Source organism: Triplophysa rosa, linkage group LG12 (genome assembly GCF_024868665.1).
Source record: "Triplophysa rosa linkage group LG12, Trosa_1v2, whole genome shotgun sequence".
Lineage (NCBI taxonomy): Eukaryota > Metazoa > Chordata > Actinopteri > Cypriniformes > Nemacheilidae > Triplophysa > Triplophysa rosa.
In genome coordinates, this window is record NC_079901.1 from 4,094,238 (window position 1) to 4,112,238 (window position 18,001).

The 18,001-nt window shown below is 39.1% G+C and overlaps 1 protein-coding gene across 2 annotated transcripts in view; it reads right to left on the reverse strand.

Annotated features, from left to right (window-relative positions):
* The window catches only part of syt9a (synaptotagmin IXa), a 54,308-nt gene extending 48,162 nt beyond the window's left edge, over positions 1 to 6,146 (reverse strand). Inside the window, exon 1 of one of the 2 annotated variants that reach the window (XM_057347819.1) lies at positions 5,725 to 6,146. In XM_057347819.1, the coding sequence (XP_057203802.1) occupies positions 5,725 to 5,872 (148 nt within the window). In that variant the 5' untranslated portion in view covers positions 5,873 to 6,146. The remainder of the gene's footprint in view (positions 1 to 5,724) is intronic. The other variant, XM_057347818.1, reaches the window with a different exon arrangement.
* Between the last annotated feature and the right edge of the window lie 11,855 nt (positions 6,147 to 18,001).

Here is an 18,001-nt window from a genome sequence, read left to right on the forward strand (position 1 = left end):
ACTTTAAAGGGATAGTTCACCTAAAAATGAAAATTCTGTTATGATTTACACACCCTCAAGTTGTTCCAAACCCGTATAAATGTCTGTGTTCTGTTGAACACAAAGAAATATATTTGGAAGAATGTTAGCAGCTGACAGTTATGGGGCATCATTGAATACCATAGTATAAATAACTGTTTTTTTTGTTCGGTTTAACACAAAAGGAGATAATTTGAGAAATGTAGTCAAGCAAAAAGTTCTGAGGCACCTTTGACTACTCAACTCAACTCAACTTTATTTATATAGCGCTTTTACAATTTTCATTGTTACAAAGCAGCTGTACATGAGACACATTGACTACAAGCAAAACAATCAAAGTTGTACCTGCAAAAACAAGAAAAGGTTGAAAACACAGAAGACAGACACACCCACACACAAAACACTCCACACACACAACACGCACACGCACCAACACACACAGACACAGAGACACACACACACACACACGCACACGTACGTACACAGACAAGTACGCACACACACACACGCTCAGTGAGAGCACACATTTAGGAAAAAGGAGAGAGAAGCACAGGTCAAATATAACAGATAATAAATTCCTATATGCAATATTAATTAAGTAAAACTTTAAGATTCTAAAGCAGCCCCCCCGGTCAGGCAAAAACAGTATGCAAACGGTGGCGAGGAACCCAAAACTCTAATCGAGAAAAAAAACCTCAGGAGAACCCAGGCCCAACCAGGGGATTCCAGTTCCCCTCTGGCAAAAGCTGCTGCCTCTGCACAAGCTCCAGAGAACTTGCACAACAAGGCTAAATAAAATAAATAAACTTAATAATAAAATAAATTATAGTTTAAGATTATCATTAATAATCTAATAGCACTTGAAGGCTATTGACTACCATTTTAATTTATTGTATGATAGTCAATGGTGTCCCAGAAATGTTCAAATGTTCTTTGTGTTCAAACAAATAATTGTTTTACATGTTTGGAACAACTAGAAGAATTCATGACAGAATTTTCATTTTTGGGTGAACTATCCTTTTAAAGCATCTTGTGACATACCAAAGCAGAACAGTGAAGACAGTTACAGTATGCAGTAGCACCTGATCCCATTCTTCAGTTTCCTTGAACAAGGTGTACTTGTGATTGTTAAGGGTTTCAAATGTTGATGTGCTCATGATGCGAAACATTAGGACAAAAATTTGGTCTAAAGCTGTTGAATGATTACAAAAACACACACACACAATATTGCCCCTTGTGTAATCAAGCCTGTTCTCAAAACGGTTTGGTTTTCTAACAATCAAAAAAGAAGAAAAATGCTGGCACTTACAGAAGGGCGACCATTCCAGCATAGTGTGAGGCTGGATAATGATTGTTTTGCCTTTTTTCAGTTCTCTCGGGCTTCATTTTGAGGGTCAGATCACCATAAAATGGCTCCTTAAGATATCAACTACTCGTATTTACTTTTTATGCTGTATACAACATATATTTTTTAAATTGTAAAATATTTCAATATTAAAAGGGGACAGAATAATGTTACCTTTAAATAAAACAAATTAAAATTACAGTGGATCACTGGAGAGAACGCATATTATTGTCAAAAGGACATGACAAGACAACAACAGGACTAGGGTGGGACATCAAAAATATTAAACATGGGAGGGGGTGGGGCAAAACAAGGGTTCAAAGGGGGCAGTCCAAAGGGGTTGGGGGAATGGTCCTAGTCCCCGATTGCGCTTGCGGGCACGGAGTTCTGGGGGACTTAGGGGGGGAAGTCCTGGGGGAGACCGCCGACTGGAATGTCGGCGGGACAAAGCTGGGCGCCGGCTGGAAGGCCGGCCACACAAGACTGGGAGCCGACTGCGTTGCCGGCTGAACAGGGCTGAACGCCGGCTGGAACGCCGGCAGAGCAGGGCTGAACGCCGGCTGGAACACCGGACTGGCTCCCGGCTGCACCGGGCTGGTTGCCGGCTGCACCGGGCTGGATCCCGGCTGCACCGGGCTGGATGCCGGCTGGGACGCCGGCTGGATCACTAGCTGGGACACCGGATGGATCGCCGGCTGGGACGCCGGCTGTGACGGCAGCTGGGACGCCGGCTGCACCGGACTGGACACTGGACTGGACATCGGCTGCTGCACCGGCTGGGACGTCGGCTGCACCGGCTGGGGTGGAGTCCGCGCTGCCCGCCGCTGCCTCTTTTTCTTCAGCCGAGCCACCCGCCTGGAGGATGCCGGAGATGGGTAGCTGGTAAGTGCTGAGGCCATGGACTCCGATCGTTCCGCAGCGGACAGCCACACGGCGTCGAAGTCCAACGGCCTCAACGCCCTCATCTCTGCCCGCGAAAGTGGGTCCCTGAGACCGGAGTTAAATAGCACCGCGAGTTCCTCCTCCCCGAAGACGCCATTTTCGGCGACGTCCAGAAACCTCTCCACGTACTCATCCACACTCTCGCTCCCCTGGCGAAGTCCGCAGAGGAGGCGAGCTAGGTGGGACCGCCCAGTGTTCATACTGCCTACTGGGTTCAAAACTGGCTCGTGGATTCTATCAAGGATCGGTGGACAGAAGAACCCAAGTGCAGGCAGGGTGGGGTTGAAGGGGTTAACAGATACTTTATTTAAACAATAAACAGAAACAAAACACCCACGAGGGGGTAACGATGACACGACTAATGTATAAAAAACTGAAAACAAAACACTTCCCTCGATCGGGCAAAAACAACAGGACAAAAATAACTCAAATATAACACGACACAACGTCTTACAAAGACACGGCAGGGTATGGCAAAACACAAAACTCACAATACACGAACAAGGCGAGGAACAGGACCACGGGAAACAGCATGAGCAAGAGTACAAGTTACAAGAACATACATACACCACGTAATCCACGAGCAACAAGACAATGACACATGAGGACTATTTAAGGGAAGACAAACGAAGGATAACGACACAGGGCAGGTGAGGGTAATCAAACACGGCCGGGAAACAATACAGGAAACGAGAGGGGCGGGGCCAATGACGAGACACTGGAGAGAACGCATATTATTGTCAAAAGGACAATAATATGTTTCTCTCCACACATAACCAAAGGCTTTGTCATGACTCTGCCACAGGACCAAGAAAAGCATGACTAAGTGAGGCAGAGCCATGACAGTGCGTGCGTGTGTGTTAGAGGACAAGATTTACAGTTTTACAGATTTACAGTAATATTTGATAGCCTGTGCAGATGTGCATTTTGAGAATATATTTTCTTCCAAAAATATCACTTATGTTGAGCCTTTTGTACCCCATCAAATAAATCAAATATGTCAAAATTAGTCAAATGTGGTTTAATGCTTTGTGTTTTAAATGTACTAAATACACTATGCAAAATCTTCCAAATAAGTGATCTTCAAAATGGGTCACATAATTTTAAGAGATTTAAAGGGTGGATTTAAATAAGTGGGAGCTTGTTAGTGTACACGCTATATTTTAATAATGGTTCCCTAAGACAGAGCTACGACAGGCAAAAGTGTATTTCCACTTTAAATATAGTCGCTAATTTAGAAATATAGCTGATACTTTTATCCAAAGAAATGTACAGTAACCTATGCCTACACAGGCCCGGATTAAGAATTCAGAGGCCCCTGGGCACAAGTGTTTTATGGACCCCCCCCCACATACACATGCACACGCACACAATAAAGTTTTTAATTAGCCTACCATGCGTATAAACACCTCTATCTTTTACAGGATTACATTGACACGTTACAAACTATGATCACAACCTGAAGGACTATATCAACACCTGTACACATCCTCCATCATACAGGATTTACACCTCATGATTGCAACAATGCTTTTCTGGACCAGCAACAACAATATTAAGACATTTCCCAGCATACTGTAACTCACTGGCATATGCAAGCAGCACACACTACCACACCTATCAATTCAGTTCTATCAGATTCTTCCATAATTTACACACAAACATGCAGGACATGCAAAACTGTTCTTAAGAGAAAATATAAGAACTTTCTTAAGATAAATTACAGAAGGTTTTTAAGAATATTCTTAAGTGCAATTTTCAAATATTTTCTTCTTTATTTTTCTAAGAATAAATGGGCAGTCTTTGTCAATGATTGTACTTCAAGAGTAATTTGTCTATTTGTTAAACTTTATTTGTATAACAAGCACCTTGCGACTCACGTTCTTATTTAAGCTGTAATGTGTTACAGTAAACGGCATTAACGAGTATTATAAGTATAATTCTTTAGCCTATATATTACGACATCAGTGTGCGTATGTCAACATTTTGCAATGTATGTAAAAGCACTGTGGATTATCTAATAATGAAGGCTTAATATTGGTAAAGTAGGGCAGTTACTGATCAACATTATATCAATATAAAATAATTCATAATTGGCAAGGAAGCACCACCAAATAAATGTAAAAAACGCTTACCTTTTAAGATTTAAGACAGCCCGCGAGGGTATATCAACTCATGTTTACAACAATAAATCCGTTCTCATTGACATACTGTGTTTTCAGTTTCTGTTGTCAGTTCATGACGCGACATCATCCAACTCACAATAAAAAGCGGTGATTTTGGCTAACGTTATATGATCTTTCACACAGCCTCGGTAACCATGTGCATATTTACGGATGAAATTTGTTCATGTTTATATATCCAAACAGTCGATAACAGTGACAGGTTGTTGGAAACGCTGTTTTGTACTCATTTTATTCACGAGTCACCTGTCGTACGGTGGTGCTTCTTCCTGCCTCTCACTGTACAGAGTGACGCCGAGAGAAGGGATCCCTGCGCCGGGAAAGAGAGACCTCGCGCTCGCGGGGCAGCACTGGCGACATTTTCGCACTGAATGAAAGCTAAGGTTTATCCAAGAAGTCGCTAGATTTGTCGCTATGCGCTTCTTCTGAACAAAAGCCGCTAGATGGCTCGTAAAAGTGACTAAATCAAAAGACAGATTTTCTAATTCAGAAACAATGTTTTGTGTGTGCACCTCAATGTGCGCACACAAATGAATTTGGCGTAAACGCTGTTATGTGAAATTTTCTTACCCTTGCCTGGGCCCCAAGCGCGCATGGGCCCCTGGGCCTGTGCCCATAATGCCCATTGGATAATCCGGCCCTGTGCCTACACTTGTTTCGTGATCGCGGGTTACTTGAATGGCATTTCAATGATGCATTGTGCATGGATCCATTTTGAAACATTTCAACCTACAATATTAACACTCAACATATTTAGCCACCACCATTGCCCCAATCACGTGTCCATGTGATAAAAGGAAGAAGGACTTCCACATCCAGAGTCAAATAATGCATGATAATGGAATTTATTTTAAATGCGATCGATCAAGAATCCTCAAAAATCAAACAAGACCCTATAAAAAACTCCAACTCTAACATCGTAATTTAAGTTCATCCATTAGGATTGAGGATGTTTTTAACAATGTTATTTGGATTAATAGGTAAAACTGACACTGAACAGTACACCAGCATACTAGGATTTACCTGATGGAGATAAGGGTTACACGTGTGGGAAAATCGTTGTGCAACAAGTCAATACTAAATTAAATGCGAAAACAGCCTACCACGACTCAACAAAAGATTTACGTATAAAGTTAAGATATTGGAGTCTATTCACCTCTTTTGGTTCACGATCCTGGGGAAGAAAAAGCACACGGGATTAACCGTTTCGTGACTGAGAGCACGAGCGTCGCCTACCTGAGTCCGAATACCTCGGCCTGGCAAGATCGCGGAAATAATAAATGAAATCCAAACAGTTTTCGTTTTGCACCTCCCCCTTAGAGCAAAGATCGGACAAGAGCTCGAGCGCTTTCTGACAAATCTGGTCCTCTCTGTCGACAGGCATTTCCCACCAGCATCCTTCTGACAGCGCAATCCCCTCACAGAGAAAACATCACCTCACGGACAGCATCCCGCTCTCACCTACAAAAGCCGTCAAATGTTCTTGTGAAAGTGTTCTTTTGTGTACCCTCTCACACTTCACTCGATGCGGTGAAGTTGGGACGCGATAAGAAGCCCGTGTGTGATGCGCGCGGAGCCACCGGTTGAATCCTTAAACACGAGCGAACTGAAGAAGATGTGAGAGGCGCAAGATATCCACGCGCACGCGCACAGGCGAGGGAGCGCATCGTGGTATCATTATTGTTACTCGGACTCAGTTAAATTTATCACATTTCAGTCTTTTTGTCCAAAGCACACGTTTCTATAGCTAATATATTATGCCACTTGACAACTTGGAGCAACAGAGTAGCACGAAATATCAACGTTAAATCTCTTTCTGTCACCGAACCATCTTTTACAAATTGTAAGGGTATTAACCATATAAAATGCAATTATTTAATGGAATGTATTTTTAAAAGCTTTTAAAAGCTGGCTTGAGTTGACATAATTGTGCTCTGTTTTGGTTGTGTTTGCCCTCATCTGCCAAAGATTGTGCTTTGCATCGATAGACTGATCTGACCACATGAAACAGCTGTTGTTGGTGTTCTGATAAGTGTCCACAATTTAAGATCAATCAAATATTTTATTTGAATAATGAATATTGCGGACCGTGCAGATGCACAAGTATAGTTGGGTTTGTATTGGTGTCTGATTGCTGTAATATTCAGTTACACAATAGCTGCTAAATGCAGAGTTCTTAAAAATAAAATTGCCTATTTCATTGTAATTGCGATTTCATATTTAACACAATTTGAAACACAAATCTAAATAACCCTCCAAATATAGGCCTACTAACATTTTTATTTTATTTTAATATTTAGTAGGGGTGGAACGGTTCATGTATTCGTCCCGAACCGTCACGGTCCAGGCGTCACGGTGCGGTTCATATACTCTGACGACGAATACAGTCTATGGCAAGCCATTTGGTCATTTAACCCTCACTAAAAAAAATATCGTAAAAAAACGGTCAAATCACTGGCAGCAGCGTCTGCCAAACAAAAACCATAAAATTAAGATGAAACTCCGTAAATCAAATAATGGGGAAAAACATTACATTTACGTAATTTTTCTTTAAATGTTTTACAGGGAAACAGTTATTTCACAGACTTTTCCTTAATTTTTACCATCAAACACCTTCAATAAAGTGACTGCACATAAGGTTTTACGGAAAAATAGTTATTTTATGCTTTTTTTCTGAATTATAATGATAAGCCTCCTTAAACTATGTGAAAGTACTAATGTTCTGCAGAAAATGTCACGGTTGTGGTGTGAAGAAAACCCAATTGCAGGCAGGCAGAGATCAAGGGGTTAACAAAAAACTTTTATTAAATAAAACACAAAAAAAAAGATCCACAAAGGGATTAAACACTAACAGATAAATAATACACGAACATAGACAGGAACAATAAACTGGACTGGACTAAACTAACATAACACTAGACACTAAATGACTAGACTAGACTAGACTAGACTAGACTAGACTAGACTAGACTAGACTAGACTAGACTAGACACTTACTAGGAATGGCATATACACAGCACACAGGAACACAGCAAACCTGGAGTACACCGCAAGGACACCACGCACAAACACAATGACCGAACACAGGACAAAGAAACATGAGGGTATAAATAGGGAGAGACAAACGAGGGATAAGGACACGGGGCAGGTGTGGGTAATTAAACACTCAGGGAAAGATAACGAGGAAACGAGATGGCGGGAACAGAGACGAGACACTGGAGAGAACGTATATTATTGTCAAAAGGACAATAATATGTTTCTCTCCACACATAACCAAAGGCTTTGTCATGACTCTGCTACAGGACCAAGAAAAACATGACTAAATGAATCAGGTACGACTCTCTGGCAGTGTCTTCATTTTTTAGACCCCATCTGATTAAAACAACCCAAAAGATAGACATTTTATTTTAAATATTTTGGAGTACAATTCCTAGTTTTAAATCATTCCTATACTTATATTAGGCATATTTAACTATTAAAATAGCTATAATTATCACAAATACCTGCTGTGGTGTGAGATGCAGCTTCTCAAAGGTCTCGGCACCCTCCTCCAGCAGTGCGGGCAAATCCATTTCAAGCCTGGGGCTTGCATAAAGAGAGGTCAGAGGTGTTGGCAGATCCAGTAGTACAGTATTGGGCATGTATCTGATGAAATGGCCTTCGATGACTGACAGGATTGCACTTTTTTTGGGCTCTGCTTCTTGGCCCTCACTTTGGAGCTGTTTACAACAGAACGTAAACTCATCAGCAGATGTGCAGTTTTATGTGCTGCAAATTGTCTTGAGTTGCAACAATGTGCCATCGCCACTGTCCGTTCCTCCAGCACCACTATCCATGGACAAGTTGCTTTTGTGTTCAGAGCCTAGGAATGATTGACCGTTAAGTGAAAAATGTAATATCTTGAATAATTGCTTTGACTTGTTAAACGTAATAGCTAATGAGCCTGTTCAAATATCTAACGATATGACAATTTAACTTGTGGGCTTTTCTGTTGTTTTGATCATTAGAATAGGCAAATGGCCATCATCAGCTGAGTTTGCATTCAATTGTCGATTATAAGAAAGTGAATTAACACGTTATTTGTATAGAATATATGGTTGAAGGAAACATGTTAATTTGCATTTAAATTCGCGTTTGTTGCAATTTCTTAACTCTATTATCCAAAACTGATCTCGCATACCACTCGGAACATGTGCTGTTGCGCCCCAGGTTGAATATAAACCCAATCGATATGAAACGTCACACACCTGTTTCAAAAACAATTAAACACAACTAACATTAAGGGTACGTTTACACTTGGCATTAACATGCGACCTGTATCTGGATGTTGTCCACATACACATTGAAAAGACAAGTGTAAACGCGCTTCTGATCGGAATGTCATCCGATCAGCGTGTCCTGATCCAGAGGTAGTCGAGGACGCATTGTGATCGGATCTCAGTGTAATGTAAACGCAATCCAGACAGTTTATCTACATTTACCGGTACAATTTCACAGAAAACCCCGCCCGCTATCATTATTCTCTCGTCTGTCCGAAACCTGTCAGACTGCGGAGCAGCAGAGGCGTATTAAGACCTCATGGTGCCCCTGGGCAACAGCCCCAGAGGTGCCCCCCCATCAACCCACACGCAAGAATCCACTCATTAAAAGATTTATATATTAAAAGATTTTATAAGAATGAAACTCAGCAATTTACAATATACTATTTTACAAGAATTATACATTAACATGACACTTTTGTAGAATAGAACACAAAAAACAACTCTTTTCCATTAAGTATTTTTAACAATTAGGCCTACTGTAGTTAAGGGGCACCTGCTTTCTGTTGTAATGTTACATTTCAGGTTTTGATGTAGTTTAAAAAAATCACTAACATTTTTTTAACAGGTGTAAATGTTGTGCGTGCCACAAAATGGGGGTACAGGGACACACACACACACACCCACTATAGTTTGCATGTATGTATTCACATTAGGGGGACAATGGAACAATGTACAGGTTTTCAGGACATTGGGACTTTAATTCACCAAAGTGGCATTCACCAGATTACAATGTATAGCAAGGTTATTCATCAAAATAACATGAAACGTTATTGTTACTATTTTAACTGCTATACAGCTATTCAAACGCTCTATTTAAGCACAGTATGTGTATATTCTTCTTACTAAACGATCACATAAGTACTAAGATAAAAGTGTACTCCACTAAAAAGGACACATATGAATTGATTGCTATAGTGATGACACCGACCGTTCTTCACTTTCACTTTAAAACCCAGGTTTGGATCTTCAATAGTGGCCTTACTTCCACGTACTATTATTAGCATACATTATCGGCACTATAACATCTTATTTCTGACGCATGCCATGTATATATATCTTTATTAATCAGTGCTAATCCCCGCATTTTAGTCTCCGCTACAACAATGCGCTATGCATCGTTCCCGCTTCCATCTGTTTGAAGATTAAAGTGTAGGCTACAAGAAAGACGACTCGCCTCATAGCAGTCACTTGTGATTGGCTGAATGTTAATTCACTCAAATCTATATGTAACTAACCAGATAACATGGGCGGGAATTTTGGCGGAGGTGTGTCGAAAAAGTGCGGAGGACAGAACCATTTTTATCTGAAAGTGGGGGTATTCCCGCACATGGTGCCACGCCTATTTAGCGCAGATGCGTGACTTAAGTCTTAAAAAAACAAGTGCTTATGTACATTTATAAAAAATATATATTTTGTATTGCGGGTTTATTTGGTGCCCCTAAAGTCTTGGTGCCCCTGGGCACTTGCCCAATTGCCCATATGGTTAATCCGCCTCTGCGGAGCAGCTGACAAATACAGCGGAAAGTTTACTCTTGCTCCCGAACGTTGCACAGTCGTTCATTTTCCAACGAAATTATCATGGATACTTTAACCTACAGGGGATTTATGTCAAATCACACGAGATGTTTTGACCACTTCAGCTGTATCATCGCTGTATTTGTGACTGCCATGAATGGCGTTGACTCGCACACACAGCGCCTGCTTAAAACGCATCATTTGTTTATTTTCATGTCACAGACACGAATGGCAACACTATACCAGCTTGTTTCTAACATACGCGTGTGTGTTTACTGTAGCCTATACGGCGTAATCAACTCGGCTTCTGCCGCTTGTGTCTCGTACGGCTCTCATTAAATCCTTGGTGTTTCGAGTCTGACGTCATCACCCAAACGTGTTTTTTCATCAATTTTAACAATCATATGTAGTTTAGATGGTTAGAGTAAGGTTAGGGTGTGGGTTAGGGTAAAGGTTTCGTAAGACTTGAAACACCAAAGATTTAGTCAAAACCAACAAGCCACGCCCACGGATCTGACTCGAAAGTACCGTCCCCGGATGACAGATTAAGCGGCAGACGGGTAGTTTGAATGTCAGGAAGCACGCTATTTAGGGCGCAGACCAAAGAAACGACGCGCTGTCACTTTCAGCCGAACCAACCCAAATACACGAAAACGATGTAAGTGGTCGCTTTTGATCATAGTAACTTAGGCATACTTATGTGATTATTTTATGTGTCTGTGACATGAATAAACAAATGATGTATTTAAAACACCGTTAGAGTCTGTGTGTGTGTGCGCGCGCTAGTGAAACCCGCCACAGCTCAAGTACAAAAGCTTGTCATTTTACAAACGTCCTCTGCTTATACTTTCACATATAAGATCATTAATCGTTTTAAACGCGGTTTACTTCCCACCGCTGCCTCGAGTTCAACATGGCTGCGTATCAAATCTGTAACATGCTCATCCTCCCGTTATACGTGTTGTGTGAAATCTCCCCGCACCGAGGCTATATTTTTAAATTGCAGGCTTATTAAAATAATGGGCGGGAAACTATAGAGATCCGATTGGTTATCGAGATGTGGAAGCCACTTGTTGACAAGTGTAAACGCGCTGTGTCCTGATTGTCTGAAGATCCGACCTGCTTGTTCGGATCACCGAGATCGCATGTTAATGCCAATTGTAAACGCACCCTAAGTCTAACGTTAGTTGACTTCGATCTAGACTAGAGTAACAGTTACTAATGTTAGCTTCCCGGCATGTTAGCCCTTTAGCTGATAACTCGCTCATGTTAGCTAGCATGACAACAATAACACCCAAAATAACACGTTTGATAATCGTTGTTTATTCACTTACCTGTCCTGTTTTCACAAATATATGTTTTGTCTCCAGATACCACATATTGGTGTGGTTCACACACCCTGCAACGACGTATTGAGATGCATGATTTCTCTCTCCGCTGTTTTGCGATAGCGATAGATTATGTACAAGATATTAATGTCCGGAAAAGTATAGCCAGACGCGTCGCAGATTGTAAGGGACAAAACACAATTGGAGGTAGCCTAAGAAAATTAGTATCACAACTAATAATATATGTTTTTCCCAAATATCGAGTTATTTTAGTCTCATTTAGATGTGTTGTTAACTACCATGTCGGACACAAATATGGCAACAAGCATGGCGTAAGTGCTGCTTCGATACCCAAGGATACGTTGCATTAGTATGTAACTCTGATTGGATTACTGAGAGGGGGGTACTCATGTTTATGCAATAATGTGTTTGAATCAAGATATCTCCAAACCCATTCTTACTAGTTCCTTTTAAGGCGGAAGATATCTTCAAATGAATACGTACTAGTAGTTATTCTGTTTTTGATATCAGTTACTAATTTCTGACTAGTACGTAGTACAATAATGACTAGTATCTTTTCAATACTACTAGTATATATTCAGTAAATGCTAGTACTTATTATTAAATACTGGATTTGTATTCAATGTATACTAGTACCTATTTAATAGGCACTAGTAGTAATTAATTAAGTACTAGTACTTATATATTAGACACTAGTTTCTTTTACGGTTGTTACTAGTGACATTTCTTATCTTACTGGTCACAATTGTTTTTTTACCTGTCATATGTAATGACTAGTCAGAATTGCCATTGTAGAGTTCAATCGCAAATCTTACTAGTAAAATAAAATATCTTACTAGTCACTATTGAAAAAAGGTACTAGTATCTTGTGAATAGCTACTAGTATAAATCTAATAAGTACTAGTAGCTGATAAACACGTATACATTTCTCATAAACAAGTACTAGTATCTAAGGAATAAGTACTAGTATAAATATAATAAATACTAGTATATATTTAATAGGTACTAGTATCCAATGAATAAGTGCTAGTATCTAAAAAATAAGCATTGGTATCTGTTTGGCGGGCTCTAGTATCTTGAAAATAAGTACTAGTACCTAATAAATAAGTATCAGTACCTTATGAATAAATGCTAGTACCTAATAAGTAGGTACTAGTGACTATAGGAAGACACGCTAGTCAGAACTGAATAGTTGATATCTAAATGACAGATCTCCATAGAAGTCAATGGCAAAAATCTGAAATGTGTTACTAGTAACAATGGAATAATTACTAGTCACTGATGTAATAAGTAGTATCAAATAAATAAGGACTAGTATCTATTTAATAAGTACTAGTATCTAATGATTAAATACTAGTATCTAATGAATAAGTACTAGTATCTAATGATTAAGTACAAATCATCATTGACTCCACACACCCAGCACACAAACTCTTTGATCTGCTGCCCTCTGGCCGGCGCTTTAGAGCACCGAACACCAGGACTTCCAGACACAGAAGCAGCTTCTTCCCCCAGGCAATCTCCCTCCTAAACAGATAACTGCTCCTTAAGAGCAATATTCCACTTCCACTACTCCTATAGTGTGCACTATAGTGCCTTATTATATCTACATCTTATGTATACATGTATATAACACTACCTCTACTTACTAAATTATCCATTTGCACAAGTGTACATACAATCTGTTAATATGTTTATTCTACTATATACTACCCTGTACAATGTCTCTTATATGTTATTATCCCCCATTTTCTGTAAAATATAGTCTTTATTTTATATATGCACAATTTAGAATCTTTTAGACTGTAAATCGTATTATATTGTATTGTCATTGTGTTGAATGTCTGTACTAGAAGCTTCCAACACCAAAGAAAATTCCTTGTGTGTGCAAACACACTTGGCAATAAAGCTCTTCTGATTCTGATTCTGATTCTGATCTAATGAATAAGTACTAGTATCTAATGATTAAGTACTAGTATCTATTGAATAAGAACTAGTATCTAATAAATAAGCACTAGTATCTAATTTTTAGGTACTAGTGTCTAATGAATAAGTACTAGTATCTAATGGAATAGTTACTAGTAACTAAACAATAAGTACTAGTAGCCTAAAAATAGATACTAGTAAACGTCAAGGGTTAAATGACAAAATGGCTTGCCATATACAGTCAGTCACAGGCGCCCAGAAGGGGGCGCGCATGATAATGCAACAACAACTAACTAACCAACTAACTGTCACAACAGGGAAAAGCAGAAGATATCTGCTATACATCGAAAATAAGAATGGCAAGTTCAGACAGCATGCAAGAGCTCGAAGACCCGCCTGCTTGTTTTAAATCCGTAGTGTGGGAAAGTTTCGGGTTTCCTGTGAAGTACGGCAGTAAAGGAGAGCGAGTCGTCGATAGGACGACGACGGTGTGTCGGCGTTGTAAGGCAACTGTACGGTAAGTGAGTGGAAATACGACCAATATGCTAACACATATCAGACGATATCATCCAGATGTGCCAGTCACTGGAGTTAAGGTCTTTGCACATACAGTCCGAAATTGTCGTATACGTTTTTTCGTATTTGGCTCTCGTTTGTACGGTGTCTCTGATTGGTTAAAAAAGGCCACTCAAAATGCTTGACGGATGCGAAAAACGCAGAAAATCTAAACCGGTCCGAATTTTTTTATGACGGACGAAAATATCGGAGGCAGTGTGTAAATGTGATTGACACAACGTGAGGTTGTGTTTATTTTTTAACGTGCGGAAATTTCGGACGCAAATTTCGGACTACATGTGCAATGGGCTTTAGGCAAAAAAGACTACAGTAGTGCAACAACTAATCCCTGCAGCTTTTAAGCAGCCTTTAGATGTGAGATCAGACAGGACCAAAGCTATTACGGAGGCTATTGGCATATACATTTCATCTGCAATGTGCCCATATACAGTAGTAGAGGATCCCGGCTTCAAGTATTTATTAAATGTGCTCGAGCCACGTTACACTGTCCCATCTCGTGCGCACATAAGGCAGTCCGTGGTCCCTTCTCTATACACACGCATGAGAGCATTGATTGAACATGACTTGTCCACTGCACCTGCTGTTGCATTAACAACAAATTTAATTGAATGTTTTTCTGTTGTTTTAGGAGAGGGTTGGTCTTAACCTTTGAAAGTTTAATATATAGTCTCCTAATTAAAAAGTTTTTCTTTTCATTATTATATTTGTTTTGTACTTTCATATTTTCAGTTCTGTAGCTGATTGTGACAAAAACACTACTGCCTGTTCAAAATAAACAGAAAAAAGCAAGCACTGGGGATTTGTTGCTTATTCCTGTTGTACCGAACCCGTATCGAACCGTGACCCCAAAATCGAGGTACGTACCGAACCGTGACTTCTGTGTACTGTTCCACCCCTAATATTTAGCTTTTTTGTCATGACAACTGATGAGAACAGTCAAATGCATATTCAATTACATTTTGCCCCCCCAAAAAAAATATAAAAATAATGAATAAATACATAAATAATAATATAATAAATACATGAATAAATAAGTAAAAACAAGAACAAAGTGTATACATGTTAAGGATTTATACAAACCACTACATCTTTATACTTCACACAACCTTAAATATACAGAACATTTAAGACAATCAATTTTCCGATTTCTCAATCAATGCAAGAAAAGAGCCCCATATTTTCATATATACATCAAATCATCCTGAAACACTAAACATCACACGTTCATAGCTAAATCAGACATGAGGTAGATTTTCAATGTCTAAGAATGATTCTACATCCACACACCATAGCTACGGCAGTGGCACCATTGTCTTTGTTGATGGGAAAGGCACTTGTAGTATGCCCAACATACAGAGGGCAGGGTTCTTGTATAGTGTTATATTAAAGGTGTCATTAACCAATTGTACAATCTTTTCCCACATTCCTTTGACCTTGTCATCAACTTATATCAATACTACATTGCCAGCACAGATCATCATCCCTTAATTTAAGTCTAGCCATCTCTTTCCCATGTCATTTTAAGACCACGTAAATTAGGTGCATTAACATCTCTAACTAAGTTGTAGAAAACTGAACAACTTCTTGTTTTATACCCGCTAGTGGCAGAGATTTGTTGTATATTTCGGTTAATGGGTCAGGACCCATTTTTTATTATCGAAAGGAGGCAATGTCTTACAGTTTTTTACAATCGTTTTTGCACTAATAACAGAACCTTCATGTCATTTTTCAAAACTCTACACTGTAAAAATAAAAGGTGCCTCAAATATCCTGTTGTGTACTCAAAGAACCTTAAACCTTATTTTAAGTGCTTCAAAGCTCCTTTTCTCATAATAGGGTTATTGGTGGAACCATTTATAGTCTTTGTGGTTCTTCCAGGAACCTAGTAGATTCTTGAATAACCCCACATTCAGTTGTGAAGTTCTGGAGTCACCTTTTCACTACACTGGGACCTCAAAGTGCTTTGCGGGTTATTGAAGGTACTCACATTCTAAAAAATGGTTCTTGTAAGATCTGTTAACTTGTAAGTGGTTCCTGGAGAATCTCTCTTGTACAAGACAGTATCTAGAGGAACCCCCCCAAAATTCTGCATGAAATGGGGATTTTTAGACTGATCATTTTGATGCTTTATAAGAATAGGCCAAAGTTTGGTTTGTGGTCCCTGCTATGTGAACACACATTTTAAAATCATGCACACGATTAGAAAAGGCTAAATGTTATTTTGAAAAAAATCAGCAAGCTTTTAATTCTTTTATATTTATTAATATTGATATTATATTAATTGGAGACAAAACTATCATTCAATAACTATTCATTCCATAACATCCTAAATCACTGAAATCTTTTGAAAATGTAATGTTGTTGTGTTTCCATTCAAACAAACTGCAGCTGCTCTGTGTGTTTGTTGTGCAGTCTCGCCCTCCACAGTATTGTGGCGCTGTTGGCCCAATGTCGCAGCGTCAATGCCTGTGGCGCTTTCGTTAGTTTAACTTTTTCCAGCTCTGCGCAGACCGATCACCTTATGACAAAACGCATACGGTATTAGAATAGCATTTCTAAAGCATACAGGGCAGTCAGTTCACAAATAGCTCTCACTGTGCTTTGATGTCATACGCCGTTCCGTCTGCGATCAAACATCTGACTGGCATGCACGAGGTGTTCGAGTTTTCACCGGTGTCCCCTCGCGCCACAGACGGGAATTCAAAATAACGGATGGCAACAACCTCTCGACTATCCCATTGGAGTTAAGTAAAGTAAAAATATATAAATAACTGAAATATATTAACTATATACTATTTATACAAATGTGTACTCTGACACGTCTAATTGTATGGCCGTTTTTGGCTGTTTAAACCGTTTACTTATTTTATACAGTGTAGACAGCGCTTGTTTTAGCCGAGATGGTAACGAATATAAGTTAATGATGAAGCTTGTGGGGCTAACGTTAAATTGGTGTTAAATGACTAACAATGACTTTTAGCCACTTTTAGCTGTTATGTTCACTTTTAGTGAATGTATAGCTCTTTTTTTCTTGTTGTTTGTGTTGAATGGTTTCCCCACCCATGTTACATAAATTGCCTGTAATTAAATATTTTTATCATATTCAGTTCTGTTTTTATCCTTTTTCCTCAGAATTTTCAGTATTTTCCAGTTGAGTAGACAAAAAAAGTAAGTATTATATTTATTATGATATTTTTATTGTTATGTTATTTGTTATATTTGCACATGTAAAAACACTCACTGACTAGGGTTGTCACGGTACCATAAACATGTCTTACGATACTATACCAGCTGAAGTATCTCGATACCAAGTAGTATCACGATGCTGTGCCATATAATTCAAATCTATACACAAAAACACAGATTTAGATTTAACATTTTGTATTTACTATAGTAAACTGTATTATACTTTGCACTAGAATATGTTGTTGTATTAACTGTAGTAATTTGATAAATTGTAGCAAATACATTTACATTTAGTCATTTGTAAATACTGTAGTATACTTAAATATTTACTATGATAAGACTCAAAAACACTAGTATCTATGAGTTTTAGTAGTTTACTGTAGTAAATACTAAAGTACACTAGATCATTTTTCACGTAGGAACTAATTCAAATGTTGGACAAATTTAATTGATACAGCAGTCTTTATAAAGGGAAATATTAGGCTTACTTCAAATGCAGAACTAAAACGGCCAGTAGGTGGCGTCAATTTTCCACTGAGTTAGTGAATCATTTAACCAACTCGTTCAAATCGCCAATTTGAATCATCAACTCGCCCGAGACATTTAAAACACACATTCATTTAGGAGATAAACACCGCA